At 35.5% G+C, this 18,882-nt stretch overlaps 1 protein-coding gene across 14 annotated transcripts in view; it reads left to right on the top strand.

Moving 5' to 3' along the window:
• The window catches only part of RAPGEF2 (Rap guanine nucleotide exchange factor (GEF) 2), a 247,394-nt gene that overhangs the window by 210,415 nt on the left and 18,097 nt on the right, over positions 1-18,882 (top strand). For all 14 annotated transcript variants that reach the window (XR_001360971.1, XM_014534998.1, XM_014534999.1 and 11 more), the window contains 9 exons: positions 2,658-2,810; positions 3,054-3,218; positions 5,383-5,490; positions 5,580-5,783; positions 5,886-5,994; positions 8,732-8,978; positions 13,666-13,823; positions 14,444-14,684; positions 17,127-17,510. Coding sequence is in view for 13 of the 14 variants with exons in the window: in XM_014534998.1 (XP_014390484.1) it covers positions 2,658-2,810; positions 3,054-3,218; positions 5,383-5,490; positions 5,580-5,783; positions 5,886-5,994; positions 8,732-8,978; positions 13,666-13,823; positions 14,444-14,684; positions 17,127-17,510 (1,769 nt within the window). In the remaining variant the exon portion in view is untranslated. The remainder of the gene's footprint in view (positions 1-2,657; positions 2,811-3,053; positions 3,219-5,382; positions 5,491-5,579; positions 5,784-5,885; positions 5,995-8,731; positions 8,979-13,665; positions 13,824-14,443; positions 14,685-17,126; positions 17,511-18,882) is intronic.

Genomic DNA, 18,882 nt, shown 5'->3' with positions numbered 1-18,882 from the left:
GCATACTTTTTATGTGTCAACAGCTGTCTGAAAGTATAAACCTCACCAAAACAATTCACAAATTGAATTTACCAGTTAAAATTCTATTTTACCTATTAATTTCTCACTATATCTATAAACTTCTTAAAGCAAAAATAAATCTGCTAATAAAAATGTAGATAAATGTTTTCATCTTAACTTTCTTTTTAGATATCAGCTCTGTATGGCCATATTAGAAATTCAGTTTGGGATTTTTCTTTTTTATGGCATTTTAGTTTGCTGAAGAAATGCCCAAACTAGAAGCAATGTTCTCTCTCACTCTCCTGCATGTGAATGAGGAAGCTTGAAGCTTAGTTGTCACTGGCATGCTTCCTAGAGCCATGAGGAACTTGCTTTAGATTGAAGTCCAAACTGTGAATGTTTGTATCGAGAGACCAAAAGAGCCTGAGTCCTTCATAATATATTTGGTTCATTGACTCAGTCAGTGCTAAGCCTACCCTTAGCTTTGGATTTAATGCAGATGTGAATCCTTATGCATAAGTTTGAATCACATATTCTGATAGTTGCAGATAAAAGCATATAGAATAAACTGGAGAATGTCATTTATATCTCAAAATAAAATTTTTAAAAAAGCCCAAACTATCTGCCTAAACATTGAGAATTTTAAATCAAACTTATTTTAATTTTCTTAAATTCTTAGTCTTGAAGATTAATTTTAGTACAGTTCTCTTTAAAATACATTTTTTTTCTGCCTACTTAGTCATTTTAACTCAGGAATATATTTCTTTTTTAGGAGATGAATGAGAAAATGATAGAATTATGTTCTCTAAAACTAAGTATAAGAAATAACACCTAAGGTTATTTGGAGATAGGGGAAACAATTTTTCTTCTCTGTAAAAGTTTTAAAAAATAAAAATATTTTTGAGACAAAAAGGCTAAGCACTATATATGGGGTTAGTGTAATGGAAATGGGTTTTTTTAAAGAAATTTTTAAAAATGAATTAAACTATGTATAATTACAAGGAAAGTAATTATATGTTTTGAATTTTTACTTTTGATTCTAAAGTCTTAATACAAAAATTAGTGATATCATCCAATTCAGTGGAAGAAACAGTTTTATAATACGGTACTTCTCAAGTGTGAAGCTCCTGCAACTTCTGTTAAAAAAAAAGGGGGGGGGGAGAATATAGAAAAGTATATTAAAAAATGAAAGTCAGTTATAATTTGCACTAGTAGCTCACTGCGGCTTGCCTCAGCTGGCCGCCCCGCCCACCGTTGCTCATAGCTCTCTGCGCAGGCAGCTCGCTGCCCCGCCCTCCTGCTGATCGGTCGTTACACATCACGGCATAACGACCATTTGCATATTACCTCTTTATTATATAGGATTGCTTAGAAATAATTAACATTTTGTTATATTTCCTTCTAAGATCTTGATATGCATGTACAATTTTTTTTTAATTGGCAAGCATATAATTATGAGACTTTGGGTAAATTAGCAGCTGATGCTACAGTTGTGTCCTCATCTGTACAACAGGGATAATAGTAGTGCCTTCTTTATGGGATGATTTGGAGGATAAATTGAGAAAGTCCTGTAAGGTTACTGTAAAATACTGAGAAGGAGGATGTCATTATAAATATTACAATATTTGGTTTTCCACCCTAAAAATATTTAATGTAGTATCATGAACATTAAGCCAGAACTCTAAATGTCCTATGAAAATATGATTTTGGATGGCTTTCATATTTTATCTTATGTATGCTATAATTTAACCATCCCCCTTTTTTCACCTTTTCACATTAAAAGAGAAAAAGAAATGTTCATGCTTTTTTATCCCAAAATGATTTCTTAAGATTAAATCCTTCAAAATTCAGATGCAACAATGGCCTTGGTTAATTTGTGTAATAAGTGATTTCTATAATTCATTCTTAACTTTTCTTAAAACTGCAAAGAAATGTAATTAAGTGCTTTGCCCTAAGCCCTGACATTTTATGTGTGTGTGTGTGTGTGTGTGTGTGTGTTAGGGGTCATGGAGGAGTAATGGCTTGGTGTGTATTGCTAACTTTTTCTTTAAGAGCAAGGATTACCCTTAACACCTGTTATAAGGAATAATGATTTGAGCTTAACAAGTATATGGCTTGTTTTGTGGACCTTTTTTTTAAAATAGACTTTTAAAAATGATTTATTAATATAATTAGCAAATTTTTAATATCTATTCCACATATCCATGTATGGAATTTCAGTGTCTTCTTATTAAAACCATCTTCATTTTAAAATCCTGCTTTTAAAATTTTTTCAAACTTTTAAAACCCACTAAATGGTGATTGTTTTTATGTCTATCCTCATAAGATTCCACTCCCCTTCACTAATGTTTTTTTAATTGTCAAAGAAGAGGCATGAGAAAGAACTCCTAATTTTACCACCTGATTTTTAAAAATTGTTAGTGTTTTTAATATAAACTGCACATAAATATTCTAAAAAATGAAACTTTCCTTGAGCAAGGAAGAACTGCATTAAAAAGTAGAGAATTCTGATTAAGGTTCATTACTGCACTCATTAGAAAGTATGGGAAAGACATAGAAAAATGTCAGAGTTAAATAATTAAAACACTGAGTTATTAGTACTGCTAAGTCTCTTGCAAGCACTTTATCATTAACATGTGACTTATATTTTATTCTAGTTTGTCTGCATAGCCCAGCAAGATTATTGCCGTATTCTCAACCAAGTAGAGAAGAACATGCAAAAAGTGGAGGAAGAAGGAGAAATTGTTATGGTGAAAGAACACCGAGAGCTTGATCGAACTGGAACAAGAAAGGGACACATCGTCATCAAGGTAAGACAAATATGGTTCTATTTGATTGGCAGTATCAGGTATGACAACTGTAGATCCCCCCACCCAGTTTTTAGGCATAGTTTTTCTTAAAAGTTACCAGTTGTAAAAAGTCTTTATATTTCCAGATGAACAGCAGTTTTATTAATTATATATATTCACTACCCAGTTTGTCTTATATTGAAGATTTGAACATTTCAGATGCTATTTCTGCAGAATAGTGATTAAACCTTCTGTTTGCTACAGGGCACCTCAGAAAGGTTAACAATGCATTTGGTGGAAGAGCATTCGGTGGTAGATCCAACGTTCATAGAAGACTTCCTATTGACCTACAGGACTTTTCTTTCCAGCCCAATGGAAGTGGGCAAAAAGTTATTGGAGTGGTTTAATGACCCGAGCCTCAGGGATAAGGTTGGAAAATATATTCTAGTTTGACTTTTAAATATGAAATATTCATATATAAACAAGTATACTTTAGTATATTTGTCATGCCAATTACGTTCAGATTATTTTAATGGAATAAGAGAGTGTACTTTTTAAGCAAAAGTGATACAAATGTTAGTTCTTGTTATAGGTTGCTAGGTTCAGTCCTAAAATTATCTTTTTTTAATGCAAATGTTAGTAAATTATTGACAAATGTTTAAATTTTAGTTCTTTTGGGAATGTGTTTGAAGCACAACCCCCAACCGTCTGGGTTCCATAGGAATCTGTATCATCTAGGTAGAGGGTCAGTGTACACCAGATAAAAGAAAAGTTACAGTTTTTAAATTGGCACCATAGCAGCATTGCATGACAACCATTGCTGGCTGGTAGGTTCCAGTAAATAATTCTCAACAGACCCTCTTCAGCATCTCTTGAGAGCCGTGTCAAGGCTAGATTGGATGGTAAACTATATACTCTTATGAAGTTTGAGAGTTAATCATAGTCTGTACTTCTTTCCGTGTGCAGTCTGATGTACATGAGACAGACTTGGGAGGGGCAGGGTGGGAAAATCCAGAACAGGAGAAAAGCCCAAGTTCTAGTGCTGGTCCTGCTACTAACTAGCTGTGTGGTCCTTGGGAAATCATTTGGACAGTATTGCTTTTCAGTTCATATTCTGAGAGTCACGGGCCTAGATCTCAACCAGGCTCTTCAGCCGTAAAAACTTGATTTGAGTGGTATTGCCTCTGTCATTTACTTTATATGCCATCTCACCCTCCTGACACTCATATATTTACTTGTAAAATGAATAATCAACATCTATTTGGGACTGTTGTGAAAATGAATAATAGAAAATAAAGTTCTTTATGTAGTACCTCGCGTAGAGCCAGGACATCCTAAAGGTTGCTTGCTGTTGGTGGTAGTTTTCAATTTATGATTTATGAATCTCGTTTTTCTAGTGTGTAATATGGCTAGTGGACTTTCAAGTTGGCTTCTCAGCTGCAAAATTTTAATTTTATTAAAAAGTCAAGAGTTAGATATCGTTTTAAGGGGAATCATCTTATATGTTTCCTACATTTGAAGAATTGGGCAATAGTGATGGTGAATGACATAAAATTAATGTAAATATCAAGATTTAACTCAAGAGTGATTAGGTTTATACTATAATTTATCACAGTATATTAACAATAAATAGTATTTTAAACTATGGTTAAAAATTTATACCATCATCTTTCTTTACTGCTAGAATAGTGTGCTTTATTTTTTTCATTTTAAGAGGTTAATGTTTGAAAACAATTCTATAGAAAATTTATTTTATCTTGTTATTCAAATTTAGAAAATTAAACTCATATAAGAGAAAACAAGTAGTTTTATATTTAAGTTGCAGTTATACTCACTTCATTTAGTAATATTTTAATGATAATTTACTTTATGCCAAGCATTGTTATAAGTATTAAGAATGCCCTTAGAACATAACATAAAGTTGTTGTACTCATGGAACTTATAGTCTAATGAATGTTGCATAGTTCTTGCTGGGTAAAAAAAAAAAAAAATCCATAACTGAGAGTGTATATATTGGCCTATATGAAAGTGTTGGGCTGTGTGAAGACACATGTGTAGGGTGAGAAAAGGCTATTCATTTTTCCTGAAGAATTATGGGTGTTAAGAGGTTTCTGAATCTTAATGTTAACAAGTAATTTGTAACTCCCTGTAACTCCCAGCTAGTTTTTTCCTTTTATAACTTGTTCCCTTGTAGATCTTTCTAGGCTTAATACTGTTAATTCCTTGTGTCTATTCTGCCCTCTACCTTTATTTTATTTTTAAAGTTCTGTCTTCTTTATCTAGTATTCATTTATTTTGGTTTTACTATAACTTTGTTTTTATGGTAATCTGTTGCAAATATATTTTGAGAGTAAGTAAGCTTCACAGATTCAAGACCCTTCTTGGCAAAACAATCTAGAGTCAATATTCAGAGTATAAATTTTTAGAAGGTCATTTCCTTATGAATAAAATCATTGCTGAGGCTTTTTGTACTTAGTTTATTTTCTTATTTGCTATTACTAGGTTGTTTAGATGTCTAATTTGAAATCGCTTTAATTGCAAACTTTTAGCACTGAATTTTTAGAAAACCTACTGAAAACAATTAATTTTTCAGGTTACACGGGTAGTATTATTGTGGGTAAATAATCACTTCAATGACTTTGAAGGAGATCCTGCGATGACTCGATTTCTAGAAGAATTTGAAAATAATCTGGAAAGAGAGGTAATAGTTGTGATTATTTTAAAAACCATCAGCCTTAAGTTCATCGTATTCAGCCTGTCTGTGAAACCACTCTCTCTGAACTCTTACAGAAAATGGGTGGACATCTAAGGCTGTTAAATATTGCATGTGCAGCTAAAGCAAAAAGGAGATTGATGACATTAACAAAACCATCCCGAGAAGCTCCTTTGCCTTTTATCTTACTTGGAGGCTCAGAGAAGGGATTTGGGATCTTTGTGGACAGTGTCGATTCAGGCAGCAAAGCAACTGAAGCCGGCTTGAAGCGAGGGGATCAGGTATGATATTTCTAAATCCCGATTTCAAGGGTGACTCTTTCTCTTTTTTTTTTTCTTCAGTCAATTGGGATATTGATATTCGTTTTATAATTTTATGTTTAGATACTAGAAGTAAATGGTCAAAACTTTGAAAATATTCAGCTGTCCAAAGCCATGGAAATTCTTAGAAATAACACACATTTATCTATCACTGTGAAAACCAATTTATTTGGTAAGTATTTTTGCATACTTTCATTTTTCTCCTTTTGGTCTTTATAATCTTAATCATAAAAAGGCCATTTTTATAAGTTATATTTAAAACATTATAGGAATAAGAACATTTATAGTAAAATGCATAGATATATAATTAATTATGTAAGTCTGTAATTAGACCTAAATCAGAATCTACTGATGTGATGACCATAAAAATTATGTTTTATCAATGTGTTTATTCATAAGTGTTTTAAATACCTATACATTTAAATAATATACTACTTTAGCCCTGGATGGTGTGGTTCAATTGGTGGGCATCATCCCACATACCAAAAGGTTGCTGGTTCAATTCCCAATCAAGGCACATGCCGGGTTTCAGGCTTGATTCCCTGATGGGCATGCAGGAGGCAAGCGATCAATGTTGTTTCCATAGTGATTAGGTTTATACTATAATTTATCACAGTATATTAACAATAAATAGTATTTTAAACTATGGTTAAAAATTTATACCATCATCTCTTTCTTTACTGCTAGAATAGTGTGCTTTATTTTTTTCATTTTAAGAGGTTAATGTTTGAAAACAATTCTATAGGAAATTTATTTTATCTTGTTATTCAAATTTAGAAAATTAAACTCATATAAGAGAAAACAAGTAGTTTTATATTTAAGTTGCAATTATACTCACTTCATTTAGTAATATTTTAATGAGAATTTACTTTATGCCAAGCATTGTTATAAGTATTAAGGATGCCCTTAGAACATAACATAAAGTTGTTGTACTCATGGAACTTAGAGTCTAATGAATGTTGCATAGTTCTTGCTGGGTACAAAAAAAAAAATCCATAACTGAGAGTGTATATATTGGCCTATATGAAAGTGTTGGGCTGTGTGAAGACACATGTGTAGGGTGAGAAAAGGCTATTCATTTTTCCTGAAGAATTATGGGTGTTAAGAGGTTTCTGAATCTTAATGTTAACAAGTAATTTGTAACTCCCTGTAACTCCCAGCTAGTTTTTTCCTTTTATAACTTGTTCCCTTATAGATCTTTCTAGGCTTAATACTGTTAATTCCTTGTGTCTATTCTGCCCTCTACCTTTATTTTATTTTTAAAGTTCTGTCTTCTTTATCTAGTATTCATTTATTTTGGTTTTACTATAACTTTGTTTTTATGGTAATCTGTTGCAAATATATTTTGAGAGTAAGTAAGCTTCACAGATTCAAGACCCTTCTTGGCAAAACAATCTAGAGTCAATATTCAGAGTATAAATTTTTAGAAGGTCATTTCCTTATGAATAAAATCATTGCTGAGGCTTTTTGTACTTAGTTTATTTTCTTATTTGCTATTACTAGGTTGTTTAGATGTCTAATTTGAAATCGCTTTAATTGCAAACTTTTAGCACTGAATTTTTAGAAAACCTACTGAAAACAATTAATTTTTCAGGTTACACGGGTAGTATTATTGTGGGTAAATAATCACTTCAATGACTTTGAAGGAGATCCTGCGATGACTCGATTTCTAGAAGAATTTGAAAATAATCTGGAAAGAGAGGTAATAGTTGTGATTATTTTAAAAACCATCAGCTTTAAGTTCATCGTATTCAGCCTGTCTGTGAAACCACTCTCTCTGAACTCTTACAGAAAATGGGTGGACATCTAAGGCTGTTAAATATTGCATGTGCAGCTAAAGCAAAAAGGAGATTGATGACATTAACAAAACCATCCCGAGAAGCTCCTTTGCCTTTTATCTTACTTGGAGGCTCAGAGAAGGGATTTGGGATCTTTGTGGACAGTGTCGATTCAGGCAGCAAAGCAACTGAAGCCGGCTTGAAGCGAGGGGATCAGGTATGATATTTCTAAATCCCGATTTCAAGGGTGACTCTTTCTCTTTTTTTTTTTCTTCAGTCAATTGGGATATTGATATTCGTTTTATAATTTTATGTTTAGATACTAGAAGTAAATGGTCAAAACTTTGAAAATATTCAGCTGTCCAAAGCCATGGAAATTCTTAGAAATAACACACATTTATCTATCACTGTGAAAACCAATTTATTTGGTAAGTATTTTTGCATACTTTCATTTTTCTCCTTTTGGTCTTTATAATCTTAATCATAAAAAGGCCATTTTTATAAGTTATATTTAAAACATTATAGGAATAAGAACATTTATAGTAAAATGCATAGATATATAATTAATTATGTAAGTCTGTAATTAGACCTAAATCAGAATCTACTGATGTGATGACCATAAAAATTGTGTTTTATCAATGTGTTTATTCATAAGTGTTTTAAATACCTATACATTTAAATAATATACTACTTTAGCCCTGGATGGTGTGGTTCAATTGGTGGGCATCATCCCACATACCAAAAGGTTGCTGGTTCAATTCCCAATCAAGGCACATGCCGGGTTTCAGGCTTGATTCCCTGATGGGCATGCAGGAGGCAAGCGATCAATGTTGTTTCCATACATAGATGTTTCTCTCTCTTCCCCTCTCCCTTCCTCTCTCTCTAAAAATCAATTTTAAATTTTTTTTTAAAAAGCTACTTTATTTTAACTTATCCTGAGTGGGAATGATAGAGCAACATTGTAAAGCAGATTCCTGTTGTCATTCATTCATTGGAGTAGAGTTTTCCTGTAAGATTACAGTTTTGATAGCTGAAGTCTATACTATTCATCTATTTCCAAGTGCTACAGTTGCCTTTGAATTGCTCCGATTTCTTATAATGGGTGTTCTGTGGTGTTTATTTCCATTTTAGTATTTAAAGAACTTCTGACAAGATTGTCAGAAGAGAAAAGAAATGGTGCCCCTCATCTTCCTAAAATTGGAGACATCAAAAAGGCCAGTCGCTACTCCATTCCAGATCTTGCTGTAGATGTGGAACAGGTGATAGGACTTGAAAAGGTAAATAAAAAAAGTAAAGCCAATACCGTTGGAGGAAGGAACAAGCTAAAGAAGATACTCGACAAGACTCGGATCAGTATCTTGCCACAGAAACCATATAAGTAAGTGTCTGTGTAAATTTTGTGTCCATTATTTTTTGTTATAATAATGTGCAATGGTAATGATGTAATTAATATTTGCAGGAGTCTACAAAAGATTTTAAGCTTTTACGCCTGAGCTATCTTAGAAGAAATCTTGAACAATCAAGTTTGTTTTAATGTTTTTGCCATTTACTTGCTCATCCCAATCTTCATTAGAGAGAGCTATAGCACTTCCTCATTTGAACTATTTTATTTTTCTCATTTAGTCTTTAAAAATATGTTGTATTTGTTCCCATATTCTCTATAATTGGGAAGTGGGAGGTTTTTGCTACCATTTCTTTGTTTCTGAGTGTCTTCTCTACCATCAGCATCTGCTCTTTGCCAACCAAATCTTTGCTTCTTCCCATTGCTACTATTCATCCTTGCCATTCTCTTCTTTCCTTTCTTTTCTGTTTGCAGTTATTTAGCCATTGCCAATATATCACCAACCAAACACAGAACCCTTTTCTTCTTCCCAGTGTTCTCTATAGTCAGAATGTCAGGTGTATCTCGAATTTCTCAAATCTCTTTTTGGCTGTTTATTCATACCAGGAGCTCAGACTAGACAAAGTTGTTGGTTTCACTTTTTTTTATTTTTCATTTTTTTTATTTATTCTTTCACTTTTTTTTTTTTTTTTAAGCTTTGCTTGTTTGCTTGGTTATTTCTTCATTTTGGCTTCTTCTCAGTCTAAGGATGTTTTATATAACTGTTACCATCAGTCAAAAAGTTTTTAATGTTAAATAACATTGGTGCACCAAATTTATTTATTATATACTAGAGGCCCAGTGCACGGATTCATGCACTGGTGGGGTCCCTCAGCCTGGCCTGCCCCCTCTTGCAATCCGGGACCCCCTTGCTTGTGGGGATCACGCCAAAACCGGCAGTCCAACATCCCCAGAGTAGTAGTGCCTGAAGTGGCAGGCAGCTGGGAAGGAGCCCGAGCCTGGACCGGGCCCCACTGCACCTGCTGCCGCTCAGTAGTGCTGCCATGGAGGCAGGAGAGGCTCGCACTGCTGCAGCAGCACTTGCCAGCTGTGAGCCCGACGCCTGGTGCCCTTCGGTCAGCTGAGTGGTACTCCCACTGTGGGAGCGCACTGACCACCAGGGGGCAGCTCCTGCATTGAGCATCTTCCCCCTGGTGGTAAGTGTGCGTCATAGCGACTGGTCGACCAGTCGTTTGGTCGTTCAGTTGTTTGGTCGCTTAGGCTTTTATATATATAGATCCCTCAAACTACAATGGTATAAGAGATAACTTAAAAACATGTTCTTTTTTTCCTTTATAATGAAAGGAGCAGTAGTTACAGAGATTTAGGACTATATCAAGCATTTCTATTTTTAAATTCCATTTCAGTTAAAATTTTCACCCACAGATTAAAGAGATATGGTCCAGAATATACTTTTGATGGGTTGAGTGTCAAACTTGTATTGTCCCCATTGAATTATGATTGATGTTTTTGCATCAGCTACGAAAGACTTCTGTAATAGAGTCTTAAGGATAAGCCATGAGTAAGATGGTTTTATATATAGACTTGAGAGTGTATTTATATTGAGTAAGTTTCCAAGTGGCCATGGATTAGGTTTGCATTACAGAAAACAGAAGTCGATTTTGAAAGTGACCCTTCTTGATTAAGCACAGAGAGGAATGCATATAAAGACTAAAAGTATTAATGTTCTGTGAAACATTCAAACCTTCACATTGTTAGTAGAGTTATTGGCAGCACAGTAATAATAAAAGACCTCAGAGTAATATTTGACCATGAGTTAAATATGAACCTTAAAAAAAATCAAACCTTCACATTGTTAGTAGAGTTATTGGCAGCACAATAATAATAAAAGACCTCAGAGTAATATTTGACGATGAGTTAAATATGAATCTTAAAAAAAATAAAAAGTCAGTGTGACTCTGGCAAGTATTAATAGAAATGTGACATGTAAGAACTGGGATGCAATCCATTCACAGTACAGGATGTTAACAAGGTACACAGTATGAAAACACTACGTATAATTTTGTTCTCTGTGAACTTAGATATTCAAAAGCTAGAGAAGGGGACAGAAAGACAATAAGTAGAGGTATTGAATTTAGAACACTAAGGAAACATCTTGGTTTGCAGTTTTTTTAAAAAGTATGAATCACTTATGTATTTTATTACATAAAAATGATTTGCTGTAATTTATATTGCAATGCAGTAGAAAGAAATAATTATATTTTTTAAAAAAAGACTCAGTAAAATGTAGGATCTATCTATTGGTCTGATAGACTTGATTTAATACTGGTTACCACTTAAACTTTTCTCTCCTAGAAGTCAGCATGTGTTTGCAAAGATTTTTTTGTTTTTTGCAAAGGCACTAAACTAGTCAATTAGAGAAATCTTCTAGCTATGTCATTTTGTATTGTTTTTTCCTCACTCTCTCTCGAACATTATAAATATTATGGAAACTAAGATGCTGAATAATGGCAGACTGCCAAGGTTAGGCATGAGAGTGATGTAAATAGAGGGGAAAGAAAGGGGTGAGGCAAGAGGATTGTAGGATTCAGAACTGTTTGTCAGGAAAGTAGAGATACTGATGAACCCAGAGAAAACAGGGAGTAAGTCACTAGTCTAAAATCAACAAAGGCCAAAAACCAATTTCAGTAACAATGAGAGAGTTGGAGTGGTTGAACAGTAGGAAGATGTGTGCAAAGACATTTCTGAATTGTCTCGAATATAAAGTAGTTTCAATCCTGGAGCATCCGCACGTCTGTGGATAATAGAGATACAGGCAAGAGGAGAGAGTTAGATCATATTAGGTGTTAAAATGTTGAAGGAAACATTTCTTAAGAGGGCAGCTCTTCTGGGTGTGCCTGGAGTATACTAATATTTACAGCCATTTGTGCCAGGGGCGGCCCAGTCAGCTGTATCTTTGGCCTGGTGCCTGGAGTATACTAATATTTACAGCCATTTGTGCCCAGTCAGCTGTATCTTTGGCCTAAGCCCATAGTAGTTATCTCAGCTCATGTATTACATCTAATATTTTTGGCAGTAAAAATTGGCTTATATGGTTGAATACTAAAACTTGACTAACAATGTAAAAGTTTGGATGTTTCACAGAATATTAACACTTTTAGTCTTTATATGCATGCCTCTATGTGCTTAATAAACAGAAATTTTATTTTGGCATGGACTTACCTATAAATTTGAAAGAACTTACACTGAAATTACCTTTAATTTTTGTTTTCAACAGAAAGCTCTTGTCCTTGCTTATTTACCTTTATAATGGCTATTTTACCAAGGGAGAGGGAGGGGGAGGAGGGAGGAGGGATGGAGGGAGGGATGGAGGGAGGGAGGGAGAGAGAGGGGGGGAGAAGGAGAGAGAACGAGAGAGAATGCTACTGGGTATCTTTTTAGCAGAACCATTAAAAATAGTTGGTCAAGCTCTAATGTCTGAAAACCTGACTGATGCTAAATGCCTTAATTTTATTTATGACATTCCAACCTTAGTATAATTTTCTTTTTTCTTCTTTCAAGGTATTTATAGAAACTAGATAGAGCTCTAACCATTTGCTTGTGATCTAGTTGTTTTTTGTGTGTGCGTGCGTATTGTTGTATTTTGATGTTTTAAAAACAGTTGACTCTTCAAATCTAGAAATAACCTTTATTATTAAATCATGTTTCAAATCTTTGTTTCTAGAGTTGTCCACAGTAACAGGTTTTTTATCAATGGAAATGAATTTGTAGCTACCCATAATAAGCAGTATTTCTCTGGGAACTTAAATGTGTAACTAGAAAATTTTAGTAGAGAACTAAAAGTGAGTCATTGGAATTTCATTGCCTCTTCCTTGATGCCAAGAAATGTCACTCTGCACCACTGCTTTCTTATGCTCTGTGTAATTAAGAAATAATGTCTGTGTCAGGGTTCATTTACATTTGACTCCGTAGTGATCTCATTTCTCTGAAACACTGAAGAATGAAATTGGGACAGTTTGGATTTTTTCCCCTCTATTCATTTCTCTCAGTTTCTTCAGTTCTTAAAGATCAGATTATAAAACAATTTACATTCTGATGCGGAAGCCGTCAGCTGAGTGAGAACTAAGTGTGTTTGTTAATGTACTTTTTTAAAAGTCTGTTTCTGCCCTGACCTGTGTGGTTCCCCGTGTGGCTCAGTTGGTTGAGCATCATCCCTGGCACCGAAAGGTCACCACAGGTTGGGTCCAGGTCAAGGCACATGCCTGGGTTGTGGGTTTGATCCCAGGTCGGAGTGCATGCGGGAGGCAACCAATCGATGTTTGTCTCTCTCCTCATCCTCTCCCTTCCTCTCCCTCCCAAACTAATACAAACACTTAAAATAATAATAATAATAAAAAGTCTGTTTCCATCAGAACCAGAGCATATCTTTTCTTGAAAGTATTTCTGTTTGGAGAAACTACTATTTGTTATGATTTGTCTTAATTAAAAGACATAGTTTTCAGAGAAACACACTCTACACTTAAGAAACAGCAAAACAAATTGAGTTGGATACAGTCTTAAGCAGTAGGTACGTTTGCAGTTCTCAACCAAATTCATCAATATTTTTACATTCACTGCATGTTCTGTGAGATGGGATTTACTTATGGTCTGTGTCTGTTATATATTGATGAGTTAAATATTCTACCTGGTTGACTGCTATTTCCTATTTTTCCTGTTTGTTCAGTGATATTGGGATTGGTCAGTCTCAAGACGACAGCATCGTGGGATTAAGGCAGACAAAGCATATCCCAACCGCATTGCCCGTCAGTGGCACCTTGTCATCCAGCAACCCTGACTTACTGCAGTCACACCATCGCATTTTAGACTTCACTACTACTCCTGGTGAGCACTACCCACGCTGCTTTTGTTTAATTGCAATCATCTCTTTTCTTCTAATGGAATGGTGGGAGCGCTGTACGTATCTCTCTTGGTTTGCCATGGATTTATCAGATGCTTAGTCAGGGTGCACCTTCGAACAGTTGGAACCAGCTCTTCTTTATTCTTCAGACTACTGTGATATGGCCATGGGCAAGTTCATCTCTTTGAACTTGTTTTCTCTTTCCTAAAATGAAGGTGATACCTACCATGCAGGCATTACTAGGTCATATGAAGTAAATAGAATGAAAGGCCTATTTTAGGTCAGCTTAATAATGAGCTTTTTGATATATAATACAGATGAACTTTAGATTTAATTTTTTTTTTTACTTTTTGCTATGAACTGATGGGTTTGCATTTGTCTGTAGACGATGCGTTTATCTATAGGGGGAAATGAGTCCGTGCAGATAATCAGCATGTGGACTGGTTGCATGTTTGAAGAAGAGCTATAATATGCGAGAGGGGAAATTTTAGCATTCTCTTTAATAAGGAGGGTTTTTTTTATTTTATTTTCAGATTACTTCACTTAATTGTATTTCCATATATTAAAATCCTTTCTATTTACATACGGCTTTTCTTTCCCCCAGACTTGCCAGATCAAGTGTTAAGGGTCTTCAAAGCTGATCAGCAAAGCCGATACATCATGATCAGTAAGGACACCACGGCGAAGGAAGTGGTCATTCAGGCCATCAGGGAGTTTGCTGTGACTGCCACTCCTGATCAGTATTCGCTGTGTGAGGTCTCCGTCACCCCTGAGGGAGTCATCAAACAGAGAAGGCTTCCAGATCAGCTTTCCAAACTTGCTGATAGAATACAGCTGAGTGGAAGGTATTCAATATGTATCTTTTTGGATTTGCTTACCTGCCCCTTCAAACCCACATCAAAGTCTAAGAGATGTACACTTTCAAAGGGTTTTTTAAATGAGCAAGTACCTCCCAGCCAGCTCAGTGGTTGACCATCCAGGAGGTCACAGTTCAATTCCTGTCGGGGGGCATGCAGGAGGCAGCCAATCAATGAATCTCTCTCATCATTGATGTTTCTGTCCCTCTCCCCCTCTCCCTTCCTCTCTCTGAAATCAATAAAAACATTTTTTTTTTTCAAAAAAATCTTTCTTTAAAAAAAAAAAAGACTAAGTATCCCTGCAGATTAAGAAGTTTTTCAAACCCCTTCACTGGGAATTGCTTTATCAAAGTAAATGCACACAGTAAAGTTTGACCTTCACAAAGATCTCTGAAGGACTTGTTCACAATAAGGGTACTGTGGCCTGCATGTTGTTATTGCACACCGGTGTGCAAGCAGTAACTTCTCATGCTCGCTCTTTACAGCCCTGGGCTGGCAGAATGGTAAAGAAAGCCTGATGTAGAGTCACAGATCTCACTTATTCTTGGAAATGTACGTTCACAAAAATGCTTTCTCATAACTTTCTATTGTCATTTGCTCCTGCCTATCTACCTCTTGTAGGAGCTTCATTTATTTAGGCGGAGACATCTATGACAATGTAATTGGCTCATGCTGTGTATTTATATGTTATACTGTGAAAAACACTTCTAAACTCTGGCACCAAACTTGAGTTGCTGCAGGCTTGGTCCCCTGCTGCATAGGTGCTTATATAACACATGCAACTTGAAAGAAAACATTGTACATGATTTTGTCAGTCTCTTGAATGGTATTTCCATTGATAGATATATGTAATTTGTATTCTCAAAGCATAGATTAGTAAAAGTTGAAAAAGTAGTTAAGTTTTGACTCTCATATAATGACTGGATTCTGCACTGACTGAAAATTACGTGGTTCCCAAGATCACATTTTTTTCCATGTTACTCACCATATGGAGTGTTTCACTGTACTTGAATTTTTTATGCATCTAAACCCTGATAAGATTCATTCAAAACCTGTTTTCTTGCTAACACCTATAACCTTCTACTCTTCTTCACTTTTACTTCATTGCCAACCCTGCCACTAGCAGGTGGTGTTCTTTTATTTGGAGGTCAGTTTTTTCGCATTATTATTTCAATGTACATTGATATATCTGTAACCATGATGGAGTTCTACAAATCCCCATTGAGGTGAAGATTCATGATTCACATTCATTATTCAGGAAAATTAGAGATGGAGAGATGTCATGGGCTTCATCAGTAGCCAAAACTGAGTGTGTTAAATCAGCATGTCAGTGTTCCAGGGTATGTGTTCTCTGCCATGTTTGCCTTGGCAAAATATGCAAAGGACCAGTTTGGCAGAACTCCCTCTGTACTCGTTCTGTTTCTTCTTATGAAATTTGACTTAGGGAAAGTGTCTGTTTAAAAAAAAAAATCACAAGGCAAACATCTGGATTCTATTTTCAACAAGTTGCTTACAAGGCAAAAGGAGCACTATCTCTGAGTTCCTATCTCTGTAACCGGTATTAATTAGTCATTGATCTTTGGTAGCCTCTGTTTTCTCATATGAAAAATAGGAGTAATGTCTGCCCCATTTACTGGTAGGGGTTTTTGTGAAAATCCGATATTTAACAGTTAAAATCTTGTTTTAGTTTTGTTCTACTCGGATCAAATAGGGGGGAAATAGCTTATAGATTTTTTTGGTATTTGAATAACTAAACTGGGATTGATCCAATATGAACCTATCAATAGCCACAGATTCTCTCTGGGAAAGTAGAACCATGACCTGTGTCTGATCTTCCTGCTTCCTCCTGAGAGCCTATTTCTTTATTTAAACTGCAAATTTTAGTTTAGCTATTTTTTGTCATTTTTAGCAAAAAAAAGGGGGAGGGCAAAATAAAATAGAAATCAAGGAAGGACAAGAGAAAAAGAAATTACAACTGGTGCACATGAAATTCCATGTGATTTGTTAATTTTCATCAATGACTTCTGGATAGGTGGTTCTATGATCTGGTGACTGAGACAGCAACTACATTCTTTTTTTCATCCTCACCAAGTATATGTTTTTATTGATTTTAAGAGAGAGAGAGAGAGAGAAAGAAACATTGATGTGAAAGAAACATCGATTGGATGCCTCCTATATGCGCCTAAGCTGGAACCACAACTTAGGTATGTACCCTGACCAGCAATCGAACTCACAACCTTTTGGTGTACGGGACGATGCTCCAACCAACTGAGCCATTTGGCCAGGGCAGCAGCTACATTCTTATAGTCAAATAATTCTTCCATCATTCAATTCAGTGTTCTTTCAAACGTTCTATAAAAAATAGCAATGTTCTTTTAAGGAATATCATGAGACTGTTGCTTAGGCTTTGAATTATTGTTTTTTTTATAGATATTACTTGAAAAACAACATGGAAACAGAAACCCTTTGTTCAGATGAAGATGCTCAGGAGTTGTTGAGAGAGAGTCAGATTTCCCTACTGCAGCTCAGTACTGTGGAAGTTGCCACACAACTCTCCATGCGAAATTTTGAACTCTTCCGCAACATTGAACCTACTGAATACATAGATGATTTATTTAAACTGAAATCAAAAACCAGCTGTGCCAACCTGAAGAAATTTGAAGAAGTCATTAACCAGGAAACATTTTGGGTAGCGTCTGAAATTCTGAGAGAGACAAACCAGCTGAAGAGGATGAAGATCATTAAGCATTTCATCAAGATAGCACTCCACTGTAGGGAATGCAAGAATTTTAACTCAATGTTTGCAATCATCAGGTAAGAGAGCATATTTGTCTTAAGATTCAATTCACTTTGCAGGTTAGAAATATATATCAATCCAGGAACACTATATAATTTGTCTAAGTGTAGTCGTCGTAATTGAATTATATTGAACAATTCTTTTTCTCGGAATCCTGATCCTGATCTTTAAAAATCTCCTATATGCTGATTTGGAGCACAGAAAATCTATGTTCACTTTTTTTTTTTTAGCTCTGTAACCTTGGGAAAATTACTTGAACTTCTCTGAACATCAGTTTATTTCTCTGTAAAATAACAATTTGCTAAAGAGTTATGGAGCTGATTAAATGATATACAGTAGTCCCCCTTATCCATGGGGAATACGTTCCAAGACCCCCAGTTGGTGCCTGAAACCATAGCTAGTCCCAAACCCTACATATGTTTTTTTCCTGTACATACATACCGATGATAAAGTTTAATTTATAAATTAAGCAAACTAAGAGGTTAGCAACAATAACTAATAATAAAATAGGACAAATAGAACAGTACTAGAGGCCTGGTGCAAGAATTTGTGCCCCAGTGGGAGCCAATTGGGCAAGGCCAGCACAGGGGAGGGACTGCGGGAGGTTGGCCAGCAGGCCTCACCCCCGATCGGTTGGCCAGCTGCAGTGCACGTCATAGTGACTGGTTGTTCCAGTCATTCTGGTCATTCAGGCGTTCCGGTCCCTTGGCTTTTATATGTATAGATACCGTAATAAAAGTTATGTGAATAGCTATGAGAACATTAATAAGTGAAGTAAGGGTTACCTAACATAAGCACTTCGATGCTGCAACAATTGATCTGATAACCCAGAGGGTTACTAAGTGATTAATGGGCAAGGGGCGTATACAGCATGGCAGGCTGGACAAAGGGATGATTCACATTCCAAAGAGACAAAGCCAGAACTCATCAGATTTTATTATGCTGCTCAGAACAGTGTGCAACTTAAAACTTACTGTTTATTTCTGGGATTATTTCATTGAATATTTTTGTACTGTAGTTAGCCACAGGTAACTGAAACTGTGGAAAGCAAAACAGTGGTTAAGGGGCTGATTACTGTAATGTATGTGGGGTTCCATCAGCCAGCATAATGAAGATGCCCAGGAAATGTTCATTATTTTTCCCTTTTGGTTGCTTAGATTGAGACTGGAGGAAACTATAAGCTGGAACAGTTTATATTGATGTTGATGGTGATTATTAAATTAGTCATTTTCTCTGTCTAGAACAGCGGTTCTCAACCTGTGGGTCGCCACCCCTTTGGGGATCAAACGACCCTTTCACAGGGGTCACCTAAGACCATCAGAAAACACATATATAATTATACTAGAGGCCCGGTGCACAAAAATTTGTGCACTCGCGGGGGAGGGGGGG

This window comes from Myotis brandtii, unplaced genomic scaffold (assembly GCF_000412655.1).
Source record: "Myotis brandtii unplaced genomic scaffold, ASM41265v1 scaffold136, whole genome shotgun sequence".
In the NCBI taxonomy this organism is placed as follows: domain Eukaryota; kingdom Metazoa; phylum Chordata; class Mammalia; order Chiroptera; family Vespertilionidae; genus Myotis; species Myotis brandtii.
The sequence above is the reverse complement of the archived record's forward strand: the minus strand, read 5'-3'. Positions and strand labels throughout refer to the sequence as shown.